The sequence below is a fragment of the Schistocerca americana genome, chromosome 5, assembly GCF_021461395.2.
Source record: "Schistocerca americana isolate TAMUIC-IGC-003095 chromosome 5, iqSchAmer2.1, whole genome shotgun sequence".
Taxonomy (NCBI): Eukaryota; Metazoa; Arthropoda; class Insecta; order Orthoptera; family Acrididae; genus Schistocerca; species Schistocerca americana.
Window position 1 is genome coordinate 648,570,407 of NC_060123.1, and position 20,691 is coordinate 648,591,097.

At 43.3% G+C, this 20,691-nt stretch overlaps 1 protein-coding gene across 3 annotated transcripts in view; it reads left to right on the forward strand.

Annotated features, from left to right (window-relative positions):
* Positions 1-20,691, forward strand: part of LOC124615803 (inactive dipeptidyl peptidase 10) — a 1,404,300-nt gene that overhangs the window by 1,185,928 nt on the left and 197,681 nt on the right. For all 3 annotated transcript variants that reach the window (XM_047143937.1, XM_047143938.1, XM_047143936.1), the window contains exons 9-10: positions 8,254-8,450; positions 15,363-15,466. In XM_047143937.1, coding sequence (XP_046999893.1) covers positions 8,254-8,450; positions 15,363-15,466 — 301 coding nt within the window. The remainder of the gene's footprint in view (positions 1-8,253; positions 8,451-15,362; positions 15,467-20,691) is intronic.

Below are 20,691 nucleotides of genomic sequence, written 5' to 3' on the forward strand. Positions count from 1 at the left end.
CAGGTGGCGAGCAATCTGGCTTTAGGAAAACTAAATTCGCCAGAAAGGCAGTTCACATCTACATTCTGTGAACCACTGTGAAACACATGGCAGAGGACACGTCCCATTGTAATAGTTATTAGGGCTTTTTCCCATTTCGTTGACGTATGGAACGCGGTAAGAGCTCAATAGCTTAAACGCCTATGTCCGCGCTGTGATTGGTCTAATATTTTCTTCTGGAGTGATAGGTAGTGGATTGTAGTATGTTCCTAGATTCATCACGTTTCGTTCTAGATACTTTCTAAGTACGTAATTTTCATGAGAAAGTTTGCGTCTATATTTGTACATTAATTTTGATTAGAGTATACATTTTCAGAAGCCAGGAAATAAAAGTTACAGGAATATATACGGTCCATTCACATTAATGTGACCATAAGTCAAAATCCTGAATAACCACCTTTTGGAACATGGACTGCTACGAGAGGTGCAGGAAGGGAGTGAGTGACGTTGTGGAAGGTACGAACAGGGATGTGGAGCCACGCTGACTTCAGTGTCGTGGCCGGCTGCACTAGGGTTCTTGGTTGAGGATGAATGGCGCGTACAACCCGATCGGGCCGGCCGGAGTGGCCGAGCGGTTCTAGGAGCTACAGTCTGGAACCGCGCGACCGTTATGGTCGCAGGTTCGAATCCTGCCTCGGCCATGGATGTTTGTGATGTCCTTAGGTTAGTTAGGTTTAAGTAGTTCTAAGTTCTAGGGGACTGATGACCTCAGCAGTTACGTCCCATAGTGCTCAGAGCCATTTGAACCAACCCGATCGAGGTGGTCCCACAGATTATCGATTAGGTTTCAATCGGTGGGTGTGATGGCCAGTGGAGTACGGAATACGCATCCTAGTGCTCTTAGAACCAAATGCGTGTACATTGCGAGCTGTATGATACATTGCATGGTCCTGCTGGTAGATGGCATTGTGCATGTCCTTGGTCATCAAGGATAGATGCATACTTATGTTGATCCATTGTGTCTTCCAGAATGACGAGGTCAGGGAATGCCACGAGAATACTACCCAGACGATCATGCCCCCTCCTTCATCCTTCAGCCTTCGGACGATTGTTGCAGGATGTCTCCTTTCAGTCGTTTCACGCCGTACGCGCCAACAGCCATCTGCCCTACAGAGCATAAAACGTCATTCATCCCAAAAGGACACATGTTGCCACTCAGTGCACGTCCAGTTGCGGTTGTTGTTGTTGTGGTCTTCAGTCCTGAGACTGGTTTGTTGCATCTCTCCATGCTACTCTATCCTGTGCAAGCCTCTTCATCTCCCAGTACCTACTGCAACCTACATCCTTCTGAATCTGCTTAGTGTATTCATCTCTTGGTCTCCCTCTACAACTTTTACCTTCTACGCTGCCCTCCAATACTAAATTGGTGATCCCTTGATGCCTCATAACATGTCCTACCAATCGATACCTTCTTCTAGTCAAGTTGTGCCACAAACTCCCCTTCTCCCCAATTCTATTCAATACCTCCTCATTAGTTATGTGATCTATACATCTAATCTTCAGCATTCTTCTGTAGTACCACATTTCGAAAGCTTCTCTTCTCTTCTTGTCCAGACTACTTATCGTCCATGTTTCACTTCCATACATGACTACACTCCATACAAATACTTTCAGAAACGACTTCCTGACACTTAAAATTATACTCGATGTTAACAAATTTCTCTTCTTCAGAAACGCTTTCCTTCCCATTGCCAGTCTACATTTTATATCCTCTCTACTCCGACCATCATCAGTTATTTTGCACCCCAAATAGCAAAACTCCTTTACTACTTTAAGTGTCTCATTTCCTAATCTAATTCCCTCAGCATCACCCGACTTAACTCGACTACATTCCATTATCCTCGTTTTGCTTTTGTTGGTGTTCATCTTATACCCTCCTTTCAAGACACTGTCAATTCCGTTCAACTGCTCTTCCAAGTCCTTTGCTGTCTATGACAGAATAACAATGTCATCGACGAACCTCAAAGTTTTTATTTCTTCTCCATGGATTTTAATACCTACTTCGAATTTTTCTTTTGTTTCCTTCACTGCTTGCTCAATGTACAGATTGAATAACATCGGGGAGAGGCTACAACCCTGTCTCACTCCCTTCCGAACCACTGCTTCCCTTTCATGCCCCTCGACTCTTGTAACTGCCATCTGGTTTCTGTACAAATTGTAAATAGCCTTTCGCTCCCTGTATTTTACCCCTGCCACCTTTAGAATCTGAAAGAGAGTATTCCAATCAACATTGTCAAAAGCTTTCTCTAAGTCTACAAATGCTAGAAACGTGGGTTTGCCTTTCCTTAATCTTTCTTCCAAGATAAGTCGTAGGGTCAGTATTGCCTCACGTGTTCCAATATTTCTCCGGAATCCAAACTGATCTTCCCCGAGGTCGGCTTCTACCAGTTTTTCCATACGTCTGTAAAGAATTTGAGTTAGTATTTTGCAGCTGTGACTTATTAAACTGATAGTTCAGTAATTTTCACATCTGTCAACACCTGCTTTCTTTGGGATTGGAATTATTATATTCTTCTTGAAGTCTGATTGTATTTTGCCTGTCTCATACATCTTCCTCACCAGATGGTAGAGTTTTGTCAGGACTGGGTCTCCAAGGCCGTCAGTAGTTCTAATGGAATGTTGTCTACTCCCGGGGTCTTGTTTCGACTCAGGTCTTTCAGTGCTCTGTCAAACTCTTCACACAGTATCGTATCTCCCATTCATCTTCATCTACATCCTCTTCCATTTCCATAACATTGTCCTCAAGTACGTCGCCCTTGTATAGACTCTCTATATACTCCTTCCACCTTTCTGCTTTCCCTTCTTTGCTTAGAACTGGGTTTCCATCTGAGTTTTTGATATTCATATAAGTGGTTCTCTGTTCTCCAAAGGTCTCTTTAATTTTCCTGTAGGCAGTATCTATCTTACCCCTAGCGATACATGCCTCTACATCCTTACATTTGTCCTCTAGCCATCTCTGCTTAGCCATTTTGCACTTCCTGCCGATCCCAGTTGCGGTACTAGCGTGCAAATTACAGCCTTCGACACTGATGAACAGCAATCACCATAGGTGCTTGAACCAGTTGTCTGCTGCGGGGGCCCATACGCAGCAATTGTTCGCTGAACTGTCGTTGAGGAGACTCTGGTGGGAGCCCCGTAGTTCAACTGAGCGATGCACCACAACTGCTTTTCCGCCGCTTTTGGATTGTGGCGCTTTGCCATGCACGATTTACTTTAACCGCGGCGGTTCGTGAACAGCCCGTTTCGGAAATGCTTGCACCATTGAACCGAAAGCCAATGCTTTTGGACGCCAGGTAAAGCTCCCCGTTTCCGCGTTCTGACGCCGACTCCACTGATTTCCGCGTTCTCCACTGCTAGTGCTACAAACCTGACACCTTCTACTGATTATTGCACACTGACGTCGTACACAGACTTTAAAATAGTTGGAGCCTGTAGTATCGGTTAAATCTTTCTTTTAATTTTGCAAGAGAATGTTCCATAATTCGAAACTACCTATTGTTAATAACTTTTTAAAGAAAATATTTTTTGGAAAAGAAATAATGACACTCAGAAACGGAGAAAGGAGGCTTTAATTAAAGTATGTAAATGCTAACACACGGATCTCAGCTGTGTTGAAGTTCTACGGAACACACATTGGGTAGCCATCGTAATTTCATTATAATTCATTAAATAAAATGTTTTTAATAAATCTAACCGCACTGTTACAATCAGGAGACTGGTTACAGAATACTGGATAATAATAAAGTTTAATTTTCAATATCTTGAGCAAAATTTCGAAAATTTCAGGCTTAAACTGATTTAATAGACGAATGAAGTGTTATTTGAATCGTTAATTCATTCTACTTTTCACAATCAATTTCTTTATTTTAAAATAAATATAGTGATGACGAACCTTTATTGCAGCATGTGAGATGTATCTATTGTATCGACTATATCATAAAAGACGCTTTTCTTAGATACGGTCTTTGGTCAATGAAGCAATTAGTTAAATGTTCTCACATCTCTCGTGAGATTCAGATCTAACTTCATATCGAGTTCTCTATGTAAGACTGGTACTACCATAATCCAATTTGCCTCCTCCTCACTCCCCCTTACACGTTTTATTATCAATTCCCCTTGAGGAATCCTTTAACCACACACTCGAGTCCGTTGAGGTAAAACATTGTTATCGGTGCTGGCTAGCGGTGTAAAATGCCTGGGCATTTATAAGTTGGGGCAAATGCCCAGGATTCATAAATTCCTCGGGATTTATGCATTTTAAAGAATAATTGATAACCGGTGCTTATAAAAAACATTAATCTGACATTTTGTATTGGAAAAGGTGTTTTGCCTCACTGCTTCTTTAGTGGTTGGGTAATCACGTTGAAAAAGCTGCTTGAGAGTTAGGGAAGAGTTATCAGCAGTAGCCGACCGAGACAGACGCAGCAACAGGGAAGTAACCGCTTTTATCATTTACGAATTCCAAACCAGGAGCAAATTTCATTGTATCATCCGTGTGCTTTAATAGTTTAGTTTCTTGAGTTTCTGCGTGTAAATTTAATATGTAATAGCCACAGTTGTCGCGTTTTCGTTTGCGTCGGAAAGTAAACCGATTTTGTGACATATCATAAGTTCCTAACAGGGGGCAAATTATTTAGTTTCACCTGAGTGCTTCGGTAGTTAGGTTTTCGAATATCTGCGTATTACTAGACACAGTTCGTGCGTTTCCGTCAGGGTCGAGAGTAGAGTTGCGCAGCACGTGCCGATAGTCCGTTTATCTGCATAGTTTAGTTTTACTCGGTCTTTAGTATGGACAGGGACTGCGATTGTTGTGTGCGGATGTGAACCGAGTTGGTGACACTTCGCTCTGAGCTTCAGGCTGTGATGGCTTCGGTGACACAGCTTGAGGCTGCATTGGATGGGCACGCTGTTGTGGGCGGGCCGTGGGGATCCAACGGACATCCAGCACGTCAGAGTCCTCACCGGTGGCCAACCCAGTTACTGCTCCGAGAGGGAGGTCGCCCCGGGGCGAAGCAGGCGGCCAGAGACTTCCCAGGCGGCCGCACGTAAGGCCTCCCAGGTTTGTCTGACAAACAGGTTCCAGGTGCTGTCTGTGGCTGACACTGTCGCTGAGCCAGATGCTGTCGTCTGTCCTGTTTCAGAGGAAACCACTCAGCCTGCAAGATCCGGGCAATTGCAGAGAGTGGGATTATTGGTAGTTGGGAGCTCCAACGCTAGGCGCGTTATGGGGCCGCTTAGGGACTTGCCTGACAAGAAGGGTAAGAAAACCAATGTGCACTCCGTGTGCATACCGGGTGGAGTCATTCCAGATGTGGAAAGGGTCCTTCCGGATGCCATGAAGAGCACAGGGTGCAGCCAACTGTAGGTGGTTGCTCACGTCGGTACCAATGATGTGCGTCACTTTGGAACAGAAGAGAGTCTCTCTGGTTTCGAACGGCTAACAGAAGTGGTAAACGTTGTCACTCTTGCTTACAAGATGAAAGCAGAGCTGACCATCTGCAGCACAGTCGACAGGACCGACTGTGGGGCTCTGGTACAGATCCGAGTGGAGGGACTGAATCAGAGGCTCAGACGGTTCTGCAACCGTGTACTCTGCAGATTCCTCGACTTGAGCCAAAGGGTGGTTGGGTTTCGGGTTCCGCTAAATACGTCAGGTATCCACTATACGCAGGAGGCGGCTACACGGGTATCGGGGGGTGTGTGGCGTGGACTGGGCGGTTTTTTAGGTTAGAGGGTCTCGGGAAAACACAAGAAGGACTTCAGTCACAAAGAGTGCAGGCTGAACACAGGAAGAACGTATATACAGGAACCATTGGTATAACAGTTGTAAATTCTCGTAGCTGTGTTGGGAAAGTACCAGAGCTCCAAGCGCTAATAGAAAGCACTGATGCTCAAACCGTTATAGGCACTGAAAGCTGGCTAAAGCCGGAGATAAGCTCAGCCGAAATTTTTGCGAATATCCTAACGGCGTTCCGAAAGGATAGGCTAAACACGGTTGGCGGTGGCGTGTTTGTTGATGTCTGAAGTACTTTATCTTGTCGCGAAATTGAAGTAGATACTTCCTTTGAGTTAGTATGGGCAGAGGTCATTGTTGGCAACCGGAATAAAATAATAATTGGATCCTTTTACCGATCTCCCAATTCAGATGATACAGTTGCTGAAAGGTTCAATGAAACCTTGAGTTTGATTTCAAACACGTACCCGACACATATGATAATAGTTGGCGGTGACTTCAATTTACCCTCGATATTTTGGCGAAAATACATGTTTAATTCCGGAGGTACGCAAAAAATATCATCCGAAATTGTGCTAAACTTATTCTCTGAAAATTATTTCCAGCAGCTAGTTCACAAGCGTACGCGAATAGTAAACTGTTGTTAAAACGCACCTGACCTCTTAGCAACAAATAATCCTGAGTTAATAACGAACATTAAAACCGATTCAGGGATTAGTGAACACAGAGTTGTCGTAGCGGGATTGAATATTGTAATCCCCAAATCCTCAAAAAATAAGCGAAAAATATACCTACTCAAAAAGAGTGGACCACATGTGGCTTAAATTCAAATAAATACTATCGGCAGCAATTGGGAGATTTTACCAAACAAATTAACAAACGATGGAGCTCATCCTCCTTGGTACACAAAACGCATCAGAACACTGTTGCAGAAACAACGAAACAAACATGCCAAATTTAAACAGACGCAAAATTCGCAAGATTGGCGATCTTCTACAGAAGCTCGAAATTTAGCGCGGACTTCAATGCGAGATGCCTTAACAGTTTCCACAACGAAACTTTGTCTCGAAACCTGACAGAAAATCCAAAGAGATTCAGGTCGTAAGTGAACTATGTTAGCGACAAGAAACAATCAATGCCTCCTCTGCACGATAGCAATGGAGATACTATCGATGACAGTGCTGCCAAAGCAGAGTTACTACCTGCACTACGCTTGTCCGTCCTCTTTTAGAATACAGCTGCGCGGTGTGGGATCCTTACCAGATAGGACTGACGGAGTACGTCGAAGAAGTTCAAAGAAAGGCAGCACGTTTTGTATTATCGCGAAATATGGGAGAGACTGTCACAGAAATGATACAGGATTTGGCCTGGAAATCATTAAAAGAAAGGCGTTTTTCGTTGCGACGGAATCTTCTCACAGAATTGCAATCACCGATTTTCTCCTCCGAATGCGGAAATATTTTGTTGACACCGACCTACATAGGGAGGAACGAACACCACGGTAAAATAAAGGAAATCAGAACTCGTACGGAAAGATATAGGTGTTCATTCTTTCCGCGCGCTCTACGAGATTGGAATAATAGAGAATTGTGAAGGTGGTACGATGAACGCTCTGCCAGGCACTTGAATGTGATTTGCAGAGTATCCATGTAGATGCAGATAAACTGAAATGCAAACTTTTTACACCCTTGATGAGGTCGTTTTTATTTTCAGAGCAGTGTTGTCCTTCAGAAGCAGATAAAGAAACGAGCAGAACAGAAACCTATAGACTGGCACAAATGTCGGTACATCTACAATAAAGCATTTTTTTCGACCCACTGAAAACAGTTTAACATTTAAGAATACATTTAATGCCAGGTGTTTAATATATTCAGTAATAATTTCGTTATGAGTAATCATTCTTTAGTAATATTCAGAGATTTTTTTTAAATACCAGCTATCAGTACACAGCACACGATGTGTGTGTTTGTGTGTGTGTGTGTGTGTGTGTGTGTGTGTAAACGCGTGCGCGCGCGAGAGAGAGATGCTGTGTGACTGTACGAGTGCAAGAAAGAGACCAAGAGTGAAGAATAGAACTGGTAAAAAAAGTCATTAAGGTCATTATAAACGATAAGCAGCTGTCAGCAACACACGCCCTTCCGCGGTACAGCATGCTAGTAAAAAATAATTTAAAAAAACAACATGCTTCTCTGTTCTTTCCTTTTATTCTTAGTAGTATAGACAATGGTGATATACGTAGGTTTAAATGCATACATCTACTAACTTTCAATATCATGAGTATTGTCCTATCGCTTGTTTTAACTAGTAAATTATACATCCTAGCAGTAAAAGGTTAAAAAGTACTTTTTTAGTAAATGTCCATATTTTCGCCATCTAAAACTGCTTCGGGCACTTGCCCGACTCACACCGCTGCTGCTGGCACTGCCGCACCCAGCCCGCGCTCCAGACGCCTTAGAGTTGGTTGTTGCGTGTGCCGCCAGAGGACGTGCTGACGACGCCGGAGGCGCTGTGGGGGTCCGCGGACGGCTCGCACGTGCTGTTCGCCACCTTCAACGACTCGGAAGTGCGCTCGTTGGCCTTCCCATGGTTCGGCGCCGGTGCGTCCTCCGGCGCCATCTCGGGCGGCTTCGGCACCTGGTCCACCTTCCCAGAGTCGCGTAGCGTCCGCTTCCCCACGGTGAGTAGTGCGCAGTGCTGCCCTGTCCAACCGAGCTTGCCACCACAGCCGTCCGAAGTGGCCGTGCGGTTAAAGGCGCCGCAGTCTGGAACCGCAAGACCGCTACGGTCGCAGGTTCGAATCCTGCTTCGGGCATGGATGTTTGTGATGTCTTTAGGTTAGTTAGGTTTAACTAGTTCTAAGTTCTAGGGGACTAATGACCACAGCAGTTGAGTCCCATAGTGCTCAGAACCATTTGAACCATTTTTGCCACCACTTATGTCACCCTCCACCCATAAAATTTCGGAAGATTTAGAGTGGAATCCCCCCTACGGCTTTGTCGTAATGGTAACACTAAGCCTGTCAGGTCGCAGAAGTCAAGCGCTGTCGGGCTTGGCTCATACTGGGTAGGTGACCGTCTGCGTCTGTCGACCGCTCTTAGCGAGAGGGGTGCACTCAGCTCTTGTGAGGCCAAGTGAGGGGCTACGTGATTCAGTATTGGAGGCTCCAGTCCTAAAAACTGACAACGGTCGGAAGAGCGGTGTGCTGACCACATACTCCATCATACCTGCATGCGGTGACTCCTATCAGCTGAGGATGACATTGTGGTCGGTCGGTACCGTTGGGCCTTCCGAGACCTGTTCGGACGGTGTTTCGTTTAATTTACAGGGAGTATTTTCTGAGTAGTTTTTGGTATAAGGGGTTCCGATGGGGCACTGCAGAGTATTAGTATTTCGTTTGACATCTTCTATCCATTTATATGACTTTGTGACAGTTTTGACGAGTGACACTTGTGCGGAAGTGGAATGTGTTGACGTTTCTGCGGAGCCCAAAACACTTCAAATAGTATTTTGCTTTCAGATTCGTGATCTTCGGCAACTCACAACCAAACTGTCATATTCCAAGCTCATCGAGATCGCAGGATAAGCTACAGATCAGTCACACACCACAAGTAGATTTCTTTCTTTAACTATCGTTGTCTTCGCGAAGTCACAACCAACGTTCTACCCTAAGTTAGACGTTGTCTGATGATGAGTAAATCAGTCTGAAACTGGCGTCCGAAATAAAAGCTATAAACTGCTATTTCCCCGTCCTGTGTCTAATTCACGATACAATCATACAAACTGTCAACAGATGTCGTTATGATCGTGTTCTGCACGGACAACAACGCCAGCAGTGACGTCAGGGTACCTGTCAACGGGGGTGGTGTTTGCAGCCACATCCACAGTCGCTGTGTACACAGTAACAGACGGTGCAGTATGGCACAGAGAAGACGCCTACAGACTCTGCTGTGGAGGACCATAGGGAGAATGGAAGCAGGAGAGTCGCAGACGCTTGTGGGCCGATCTCTTAATGTTAATCTTTCTGTTATTTCTCGGATGAGGCGACACTTTATAGAGACCTGAAATGAATTGTGGAGACCAGGACAGGGCCGACAACATGTGACATCAGAAACAGTGGACCGTTATTTGGCTGCAAGGGCAAGACGTTACTGCCTTACTATTGCACTGCAGTTGACATCTGACCTCGCAGTGTCCCACGGACCTGTTGTGTCGAGGCAGACGGTGTACAGACGGCTTCAGCAGTGACTTTTATTGTTGGAGACCTGCCCTCTGGTTACTTCTGACGAGTCTTCACAGAAGGGAACGTCTAGAGTGAAGCCATCAACATGCAAAGTTGACAGTCGAACGGTGAGCCAACGTTCTTTTCACAGATAAGACCCAATTTGGACCGGAGAGTGATTTTCGACGAATTCGCATCTGGAGGACACGTAGAACACGATTTTGGGACCCAAACATTGTGAAAAGAGATCGATATCGAGGAGGGTCCCTAATGATGTGAGCAGGGATTATGTTGACCATTCGAACACCTCTTCAAGAAACTGAACGGTTGAATCAGCAAGATTTAACTATCGTCAGGTACCGTAACGATATCTTGGGATCTCAAGCGCGGCTGTTGCGAGGTGCTGTGGGTCCAGACTTCGTACTGATGGACGATAATGCTCGTCTTCATAGAGGACGGGTAGTTGGTGTTGTTTGGAAACAGAAGATAATGCGCACATGGTGTGGCCTGCTCGCTCTCCCGATTTAAATCCCATAGAGCTTGGAGACGGACTGCATCACGACAACATCCACCAATCACTCTCCAAGACTTGTGAACAGTTCTCCAGAAAGAATGGGCGTTATTGCTTCAACATGAGACTGATGACATCATTCACAGCACGTCCCGTCGTTGTCAGGCCTATGCTTCTGCCAAAGGTGGTCACACCCCATACTGAGCACATTAATCAGTTGTCAGAATGTTTGTGCAAATCTGTTAAGTTGGAAAAAATCGAAGAACATCTATGTCTAGCGTCATGCATGTTGTAGTTGATTACGTTTTGTATTCTTTAAGCTGCTTCTAGTTTACTATCAATGTTTACACTGTTCTGTGGCAAAATAAACGCAACGTTTCAAAATTTCTGTTTGTTGTTTTAATTTTGGACATCAGTGTAGATTATCATAAAAAAGCGACTGGTCGCATTTTTTTTCTACCTTCTAAAGATATATTAAAACTAATTTCTAGTAATTTGTGTCGTAGACTAGAGGAAAACTGTAGAACCTGATCGGTTTGGTGGTCCATGTTACGATGTTGCACAATGTTGCATGGGCGCACTGAGTTCCAAATTTCTGAAGACGGTACACAAACCAGACAACGTTAGACACTGCACTTCTTCCCTGTGTGCCCCTTTTCAGGGGTGCATTTGGTCCTGACGCTATTTTTATGGATGAGAATGGGTGCCGCATGGAACTGCGCAAGTTGTGGAGCTCTTGGGATGAGAGGGTATTCGGCGAATGGACTGACTTGCCTGTTCCCCGACTTGAATCCCATTTACTACTAGTCCCGGAACTCTCTATACACAGAATATACCAAATTCTTTGTGATAAATATCTAAGGCTGGCAGATCCGGTCATGAGAAACAACTTCTGTTACAGACAAAATGTTAGCTGACGCCTCACAGCGACGTTAGGTGTCCTTTAGCGTTCGATAGCGCTGGGACGATGGGATATCACCGAAGTAGCAGTCTCTACAAACTAGGTGTACACCACATTACTTATCGAGGTAAATTGATGGAGTGATTCCCAATAAGACTACCATAAACATGAGTGTCTCTAAGCGGAGAAAGATATTTTAGAAGCGAATGAGGAACTCGAAGTTTTCTTGGTCTAAAGTTAGTCTGCTATGTGATCATAAGACGACAAAAATGAATAAATTATAGTACTGATATGGATTCAATTTGCAACCTCTGCTGCTTTTTGTAAAGGTAGGGAACGAGTGGGGTAAGGGCACCGAGGTACCGCCACTGTATGTTTTCCTTTAACTTGCCCTTCCCTGCACTGGTCCACTTGTCTAAACGATTTCTCGGTGAGGTACCCGTCCGCGAAAAACGGAAAACAATGCTGTTTAGAATGAAATAGCCGTTGTAACATGCGGCACCCATATCGATTAAAATACTATTTAACAAATGGTGATAGCTACTCGTCTATACGCGACATCTAGATACTGTACTCTCTAGTGATCGCTTTAGGAACTCTCGTTGCTCTTCCAATATTTGAGAACACACATGAATTCATTGACAGAAATTAAACGATTATCAAACAATTGCATAATAAAAATTCTAAATACTAAAAAGCGTCGCTGTGGATCTCCACGATAGTACGAGGGTGAGTCAATTGAAAACCTTAAATATTTCTTTAAATATTATTTATTGCGCAGAAGTGGTACAAAGCTGTATCACTTTTCAGCATTATCTCCCCCACGCTCAATGCAAGTCCTCCAGCGCTTACAAAGTGCATAAATTCCTTTAGAAAAAAATTCTTTTGGTAGTCCACGCAACCACTCATGCACCACGTGGCGTACCTCTTCATCAGAACGGAACTTCTTTCCTCCCATTGCGTCTTCGAGTGGTCCAAACATATGGAAATCACTAGGGGCAAGGTCTGGTGAGTATGGTGGATGAGGAAGACATTCGAAATGCAGATCTGTGATTTTTGCAACTGTTGTACGGGTAGTGTGGGGCCTTGCATTGTCATGTTGCAAAAGGACACCTGCTGACAGCAATCCGCGTTGCTCTGATTTGGTTGCAGGCCGCAGATGACTTTTTAGGAGATCTGTGTATGATGCACTGGTGACAGTGGTCCCTCTAGGCATGTAATGCTCCAAAATGACGCCTTTTTCGTTCCAAAAGAGAGTCAGCATAACCTTCCCTGCTGATGGTTCTGTTCGAAACTTCTTTGGTTTTGGTGATGAGGAATGCCGCCATTCCTTGCTCGCTCTCTTCGTCTCCGGTTGGTGGAAGTGAACCCAGGTTTCGTTCCCAGTAATGATTCTTGCAAGGAAGCCATCAGCTTGTCAGCTGCGGTGGCAGCCATCTTGCAGAAACTTTGTGAAACTGGAGCACATCATGCACAATGTGGTGTGCTGACCCATGAATAATCTGTAAACATGATGCAATGTCATTCAGTGTCGCTCGCCGGTTTTCACACCATTTGCGAACTTGCTACTCCATTCGTAGACTTGCTGCTGTGACAAACATGCATCACCGTACTGAACCTTCATTCGTCGATGAATTTCAATGAGTTTCACACCTTCACTAAGCAAAAACCGAATAACAGAATGTTGTTCTTCCCTGGTGCAAGTCACAAGTGGGGCGGCCATCTTTGTACTGATACTGCGGTTGTACGTGTGCATCTGCACTATGCTGCCACCTACAAGCCATTCTGCACGCTGTTTGTAACACGCTTACCAACTTACAGGATAATGGCGCGAAATTTCGATTTGCTATTACAAATTTAAGGTTTTCACTTGACTCGTTTAGGAATCGAACTAGCACGGGTGAAACGTCTCCATGTTGATGCAGTAAAAACTAGATTTTGATGCATCTCAGTGTATGTGACGCGATAACTTGTGAACTATGGCTGGTACAAATAATTTTGCAGGTACGTTGACTGGTATATGTAGATACTGTCTGTAAAATGTTTTGCGAGTAGAGTCATCAGTAAAGAAGTAATATATTAAAACGTGATGTTGATGCTGGGGTGTTTTACTGTATCAGGCGGTGCAAGCGAGAAAAAATTCCAGAAAAGTTTTAAGTTATGTGTAAAGTTTGTTGTAAGTCGCTAAGTGCTCTAATCCCCAAATACTGGCTGAATATAGTCTGGGTACTCTGCGCGCCTTGTACTCCGCTCCCTCAAGTGATATACACTACTTCTAACTTCAATACTTGGCTTATTATGTTCAACTTTTAAAGTAAGATAATATCTCTTGATGTGTAGGTTACGACAGCATTTAAATTCTGAAATTTGAGTAATAATCGTATGAAATACTGAAAAGCAAATTTCTGTTGCGCCACGTCCATGGCCTGAGCCATGAAATCCCTTCTTCGATCGTTTCCAGAATAGTTAACATACTGTACCAGCTTCGAAAGATGGCCGACGATGTATTGTGGTGAGTGCAAATTTCTTTGAAGAGATCTCTGATTGTTTTCTTTGTTTTACACTATGAACGGTCGATCTTGTAGAATGGCGGGGGCGTTCAGAAAGTAATGCAACACATTTTTTTCTGAAAACACGTTGGTTTTATTAAGGATACCAATCCATATTATTCCCCACTCTTTTGGGTACAAAACCCTAGTTTTCAAAATAATATCCGAACAATGTGACGACCTTACGACACCTAACCGGAAATGCCTGTAAGCCAGCACGGTACCACTCTACTAATCAACATCGGATCAATAATCTCCCCATGGTCCACGTACTGCTTCACGAAGAGGCCATCCTTCGTTGGGCCCAACAGATGGAAGTCGGAGGTGCGAGATCCTGGCTGTAGGTTGGATGAGGAATAACAGTTCAGTGAAGCTTTGTTAGCTCCTCTCGGGCGCGTAGACGTGTGCGAGGCCATCCGTTTTCAAGAAGAAGAATATGTTTGTTTGCATTTTTGAGGCGACGAACACGCTAAGGTTGTTTCTTCAGTTTCCTGAGGGTAGCACAATACACTTCAGAATTGATCGTTGCACCATGATGAAGGACATCAAACAGAATAAACCCTTCAGAGTTGGAGCAAACTGTCGCCATGACTTTATATGCTGAGGTTGCGGCTTTGAACTTTTTCTTCAGAGGAAAGTTGGTGTGGCACCACTCAATCTTTTATTTCCAGTTCGAAGTGATGGGCCCATGTTTCGCTGCCTCTGAACGATATTCGACAAAAAATGGTCCGGTCATCCTCGAAACGCGCATACAATTCCTCACAGATTGCGCTTCGTTGCTCCTTATGCTCTTGTGTTAGGCGGCGAGGCACGCAGCGGGCACATAGCTTTGAGTAACCCAACTGAGAGACGAATGTGTCAGCACTGCCAACAAAGACGCCCAGTTGGGCAACGAAGTGTTTCATTTTCATTCGCCGATAACCTCGAATAAGACTGTCCGCACGTTCCAACATTGCAGGAGTCAAATTCACAGCTGTGTGCGGTCGGCCTCCCTGGGAGATCGAACGCGTTTGAGCGACCTTGTTGCGGTGATGACAGACGCCCTGCCCAACGACTCACCGTGCTTTTGTTCACTGCCAGCTCTCCGTAGACTTTCTGCAAGAACCTAATGAATATCTGCGACTCTCTAGTTTTCCGTCACAAGAAACTCAATGACAGCTCTTTACTTGGAACGCACATCCATTGCAAACGCCATTTTGAAGGTAATACTGTATATAGCGCCACTACCTGTCGCAACTTCTGAAACTGTAGAGACTGAAACGATTATAACGCACGGCGTCCAGCAACAAATTCCGCAAACGGCCGAGAAAAATGAAGTGTTGCATTGCTCAATGAACGCCCTGGTGTGTGTGTTGTGTTACGCTGCGGTGTTGGCGCAGAGTGTGGCTGGAGCGTGGCTCTTGTTGCAGCCAGGCACGACGAACCCGGACGTGCGGCTGTGGATCCTGGACCTGAGCAACTACAGCGAGCCCCTCCGCTGGGAGATTCGGCCGCCGTCCGTGCTCGAGGAGACGTGAGTCAGTTAGTCACCCACTCACTAGCACTAACCTGCGCACCGCGCGGCTCTCACCGGGTTACCTGCCTCTGCCTCCACTCGCTGACACGCATCTGTCTCCCGTCACTCATGTCGCGTCACCTTGTATTGGATTGAATTTTATTTTCAAAATATCTTGAATCAGTTTTGGTATCTTAAGCTCTGCGCTGACTGACTGTTTCGTCGGCTCTTCGTAGAATATTTTATGCATTACGAGTGAAACATACACAACCTTTGTGTAATCATATCCTTGAAGGAAGGAAGATGAAATCTCTTGAAATAATGGTAATTAACAAACACTGCTTCATAAACCCAAGCTTAGTGCTGAATGACCACACACAGTTCCCTTACTCACCACTTACACACAGTTCCCTTACTCACCACTTCCAGCTGCATATACTACTCATAATCCCATGCAGTCCATATTGTAAATTACCCCTCTTACTCACATTCCCCGTTTTCCTTTATTTCAGTTCCTATAATTTCTCTCCTTCGGTTAAAATAAATTATTTTGTATAATCACAGCTGCTTCACCCATTTGCTTAATATCACTGTTATATCTTGTCTATTTGTAATTTCTGACCTATTAAAGATAAGGTATTAATTCGTTCAGCCACACCTTTGGAATTTGTCACCAAAGTTTATTTTGAATTATTTTCTTCTATGTGCAACTGTTTTAATTTGTCTATAGTTCATCAGTTAATGTGTAACCTATTTTATTATTTTATCTTAGTTAAATAATCTTATATCGCATTTACACTGAAATAATACCTCCTGCCTTATTCCTAATTCTAAAATTAACATTTTTCATCTCTGGAAATAGAGATGATCTGTAGATGCACTAGTTTAAAACCTTTGATCCAACAAAATTTCACTGCACCACATACTTATCTTTGTACCTGATGATGGCGTAACAACCTAAAACAGGTTCAAGTAACAAATAATAACTACTGTAAAATATTACATCAGTGTTGTCTGTGTTTCATTCATAATCTTTTAATGAACTTAGGGATTAGTATTGACTGTAGACTAATGTAATCAAACAAACTTACATGTGGTATGATAATGGGTTATTCAAATAGGAATAAATGAATAAAACGCAACACATGAAGAGACTAAATTGTGGGTTGTATCTTCATGACGTATAGGGCACTATTATTACACAGGTCAACGGTGAAGAAACCTGTGGCCTTACATCGCTCAGCTTCATACAATGACAAAAACCCCTATAACCCACATTTTTCACGGTTAACGGTCGGCCTGCTTAGCTGAGTGGTAACGTGCTCGTCGCCCATGCAAGCGGGCCGGGTTCGATTCCCGGTCGAGTTGGAGATTTTTTCCGGTCGAGGACTGGGTGCTGTGTTGTCCTCATCATCATTTCGTCCTCATCACCGATACGCAAGTCGCCCAATGTGGCGTCGACTGAAATACGATTTGCACTTGGTGGCCGAACTTCCCCGAATAGGGGATTCCCGGCCAACGATGCCATACGCTCATTTCCATTTTTTCACGATCAACACTGAATATTTTTTAAAAAAGTGCGTTTCATGGTGGGAAATTAAGGAGCTGGGACCTGAATAAACTGAAAGAACCAGAGGTTACTGAGAGTTACAGAGTGAGCACTAGGCAATGATTGACTAGAACAAGGGAAAAGAATATAGTGGATGACGAATGGGTAGCTAAGAGATTTAATAATGAATGCAGCAGACGGTGAAAGAGGTGAAAATACAAGGCGTCGTAGCAATCTTTGGATAACAAGGAGAAATTGATTTTAGCGAATGGAAAGAGAAAACACAAAAATGCAACAAATGAAACAGGCGAAAGGGAATACAAACGTTTAAAAAAAGTCAGACTAACAGGAAGTGTAAAATGGCTGAGGAGGAATCGCTAGATAACAAAACTAAGGATTTACAAGCTTATTTCACTAGGAGAAAGATAGATACAGCCTACAGAAAAATTAAAGAGCCCTTTGGGGAAAAGAGAAGAGTGAATATCAACAGCTCAGATGAAAAACCAGTTCAAAGAAGTGAATGGAAAGCTGAAATGTGGAAGGAACATAAAGAAGGTCTGTACAGGAGAAAGGTAACTGAGTACAATATTATAGAAATGGAGGAGATCATACATGAAGGCAAGCTGTGATGTATGGTACTGCGAGCAAAATTTGACAGAGCACTGAAAGGCCTAAGTAGAAACAAGGCCCTGGGAGTAGGCGACATTCCGCCAGAGCTATTTGTAGCCTAGGTAGAACCTGCCATAGCAAAACTCTTCCATCCAGCGGGTAAGATTTATAAAACAGGCGAAATCCCCACAGACTTTAAGAAGCAGCTGCTGACAGGTGTGAAAATTATCGAACTACCTGTTTAATAAGTCATGGTTGCAAAATACTAACAAGAATTCTTTACAGAAGAACAGAAAAACTGGTAGAAGTCGACGTCGGGGAAGATCAGTTTGGATTCCAGAGAAATGTAAGAACTCGCAAGGCAATACTGACCCTACGACTAACCTTAGAAGAAAGGTAAAGGAAAGGTGAAGCTACGTTTATAGCATTTACAAACTTACAGAACACTGTTGACAATGTTGACTGGAAAACTGTCTTTGAAATTCTGGAGGTATCAAAATACAGGGAGCGAAAGGCTATATTCAACTTGTTCAGAATCCAGAAGACAATCATAAGAGTCGATGGACTTGAAAGGGAATCAGTGGTTGAGAAGGGAGTGAGCCAGGATTGTAGCCTATCCCCGATGTTATTCAATCTGTACATTGAACAAGCAGTACAGAAAACCAAAGAAAAATTTGGATTAGGATTTAAACTTCAGGGAGACATTGTAGTTCTGTCAGACACAGTAAAGCACTTGGAGCAGCAGTTGAACGGAATTGACAGCGTGTTGAAAGGAAGATATATGATGAACATCAACAAAATCAAAACGAGGATAATGGAATGTAGTCGAATTAAACCAGAGAATTACATTAGGGTGCGAGGCACTTAAAGTAGCAAATGAAATACGCTATTTAGGTAGCAAAATAACTGATGATGGCCGAAGTAGAGAGGATATAAAATGTAGACTGGTAATGGCAAGAAAAGCATTTCTGAAGAAGAGAAATTTGTTAACACAGAATATAGGTTTAAATTTTAAGAAGACTTTTCTGAAGATATTTTTCTGGAGTGTACCCATGTGTGGAAGGGGAACACGCACGATAAACAATTTAGACAGAAAGAGAATAGAACTCTTGAAACGTGATGCTAAAGAAGGCTGTTGAAGATTAGATGGGTGGGTCACAAAACTAATGAAGAGGTACTGAACAGAATTGAGGAGACAAGAAATGTGGGACATAACTTAAGCAAATGAAGAGATCGGTTTATAGGATACATTCTGAAACAACACGGGTTCGCCATTCGAGTACTGGAGGCAAGCGTGAGGGGTAAAAATTGTAGAGGGAGATCAAGAGTTGAATACAGTAAGCAGATTCAGAAGGATGTAGATTGCAGTAGTTATTTGGAGATGAATAGGCTCGCACAGGATAGAGTAGCATGGAGAGCTGCATCAAGCAATAACTATCCGCGTCACAAGGTTGGTATGGCGCCACAGATATTTGAAGAGAGTGACAGTGGAATCACGTTGATGTCAGGACCACCAGATTCACTTGATCTAAATGCGGCGGAACACATATTGGACCCAATCGTGTCACCAAGTCTGCGCCCACTAAACACAGGGTGAAAATTTAAGGGAACTGCGAGGGCTGTGCGTAGATTCCTAGTGCCACATTCCTCCCAGAGCTCTTAAAGACTTGTCGAATCAATACCATCCACATCCGCTGTCGTACTGCTTTCCTAAGATGGGCAAACGCGCTGTGAAGCATGTGGTATTAATGTTCTGCCTCGGCAGTTTAAGACTTAACTATTATGAAAGCTCTTGGCTTATTCTTCTATTTGTGCGAGAGTCTTATGTATCCGCAAAAATTCTATTACCACATTTACAAATAAGTTTAGACCTAATGAAACAGTTCGTTAAAACTTAGCCAAAGACGTAGAAAGTTTCTAGTGCCTCTGCGAGAAGAGTTTTCACGTATCAGAATCGCAACTGAAGGAAGACGTGTTTTTTAAACCCGACATTCGATGATTGAAGATCGGTTCGAATTTTTGAGTCAAAAATACATTAATCAAGAAATTTGATACTAACTTCTTAGACCATAAAAGTGACCCATATCATATTTCTATTGAAGCGAACATAGTTGAAAAGTTCTAGATGTTAGTTCAAGATCTTTTTGAAATGTCGCCTTGATATTTTCTCCTGAACATTTGGGTGCTGTCGGTCAGAAAAAAGGTGAGCTCATGGATCAAACTATCAAAGTGATAAAGAGACCTTGTCGGGTCGTCTGCAACGCAAATTGTAATGGGAAACTACTAATGGTTAATATGTAAGGACTTGGTGAAAGAAAAGATTCTAAGTTCAGTTTACAGTCAAGCTCACGGTTTTAATCTGCCAGGTAGTTTCAGTGATACTGGGCACATCACCGAGACGTGCGGAGCCAAAATCATCGGAGAAAAAGTTACATTATATCCTTTCGGAAGAAGATGGAAAGGAGTTATAACGCATTTGGCAACTAATTACCGTGCAGTAATGAGTTTTCAAGTTTGTAATTCAATGAAACCTTCGATGATATTGAAAAATTCTGTTACTTTTCGTTCCAGTGACATTAATTTTATTGATATACTAGATTAAGGCAGTGCCATATAGTGGCGCAATTGTGTGTATGTAATAGATAGAAAAATGATGTATGTTACGGATTCCTTGTGCGGAAGGCCATGTCATTAAGCTATTACCCACCAAAAAATTATCAAAATATATTTCATGCGCCTATACAATGTACGACATATGAGTTGATCTCAAAAGACAGAGGAAATTATATAATAGGTAAAATTTATTTCTGCCGTTCGCTGCAGTGAACCGCTAAAAGATGTTGGTAGTAAAATTAAAGAGCTAGAGGATTATATTAGTCAGTCCAAATGGAGAGCTACTTGTTATTTACACGTGGAAGGGTATTGGAGATTCTGTCACTGACATGCGTAAAAAATATAGCGGGGTATAAATTTAGAAATTACGCGAAAAACCCGAAGCGGATCTCCCAGCAACGCGCTCAACTGTCTTTGTTCCCACTTTTAGAATTCTGCAGGGGCTTCTGAGATTTACAGCCCCGTAACACTT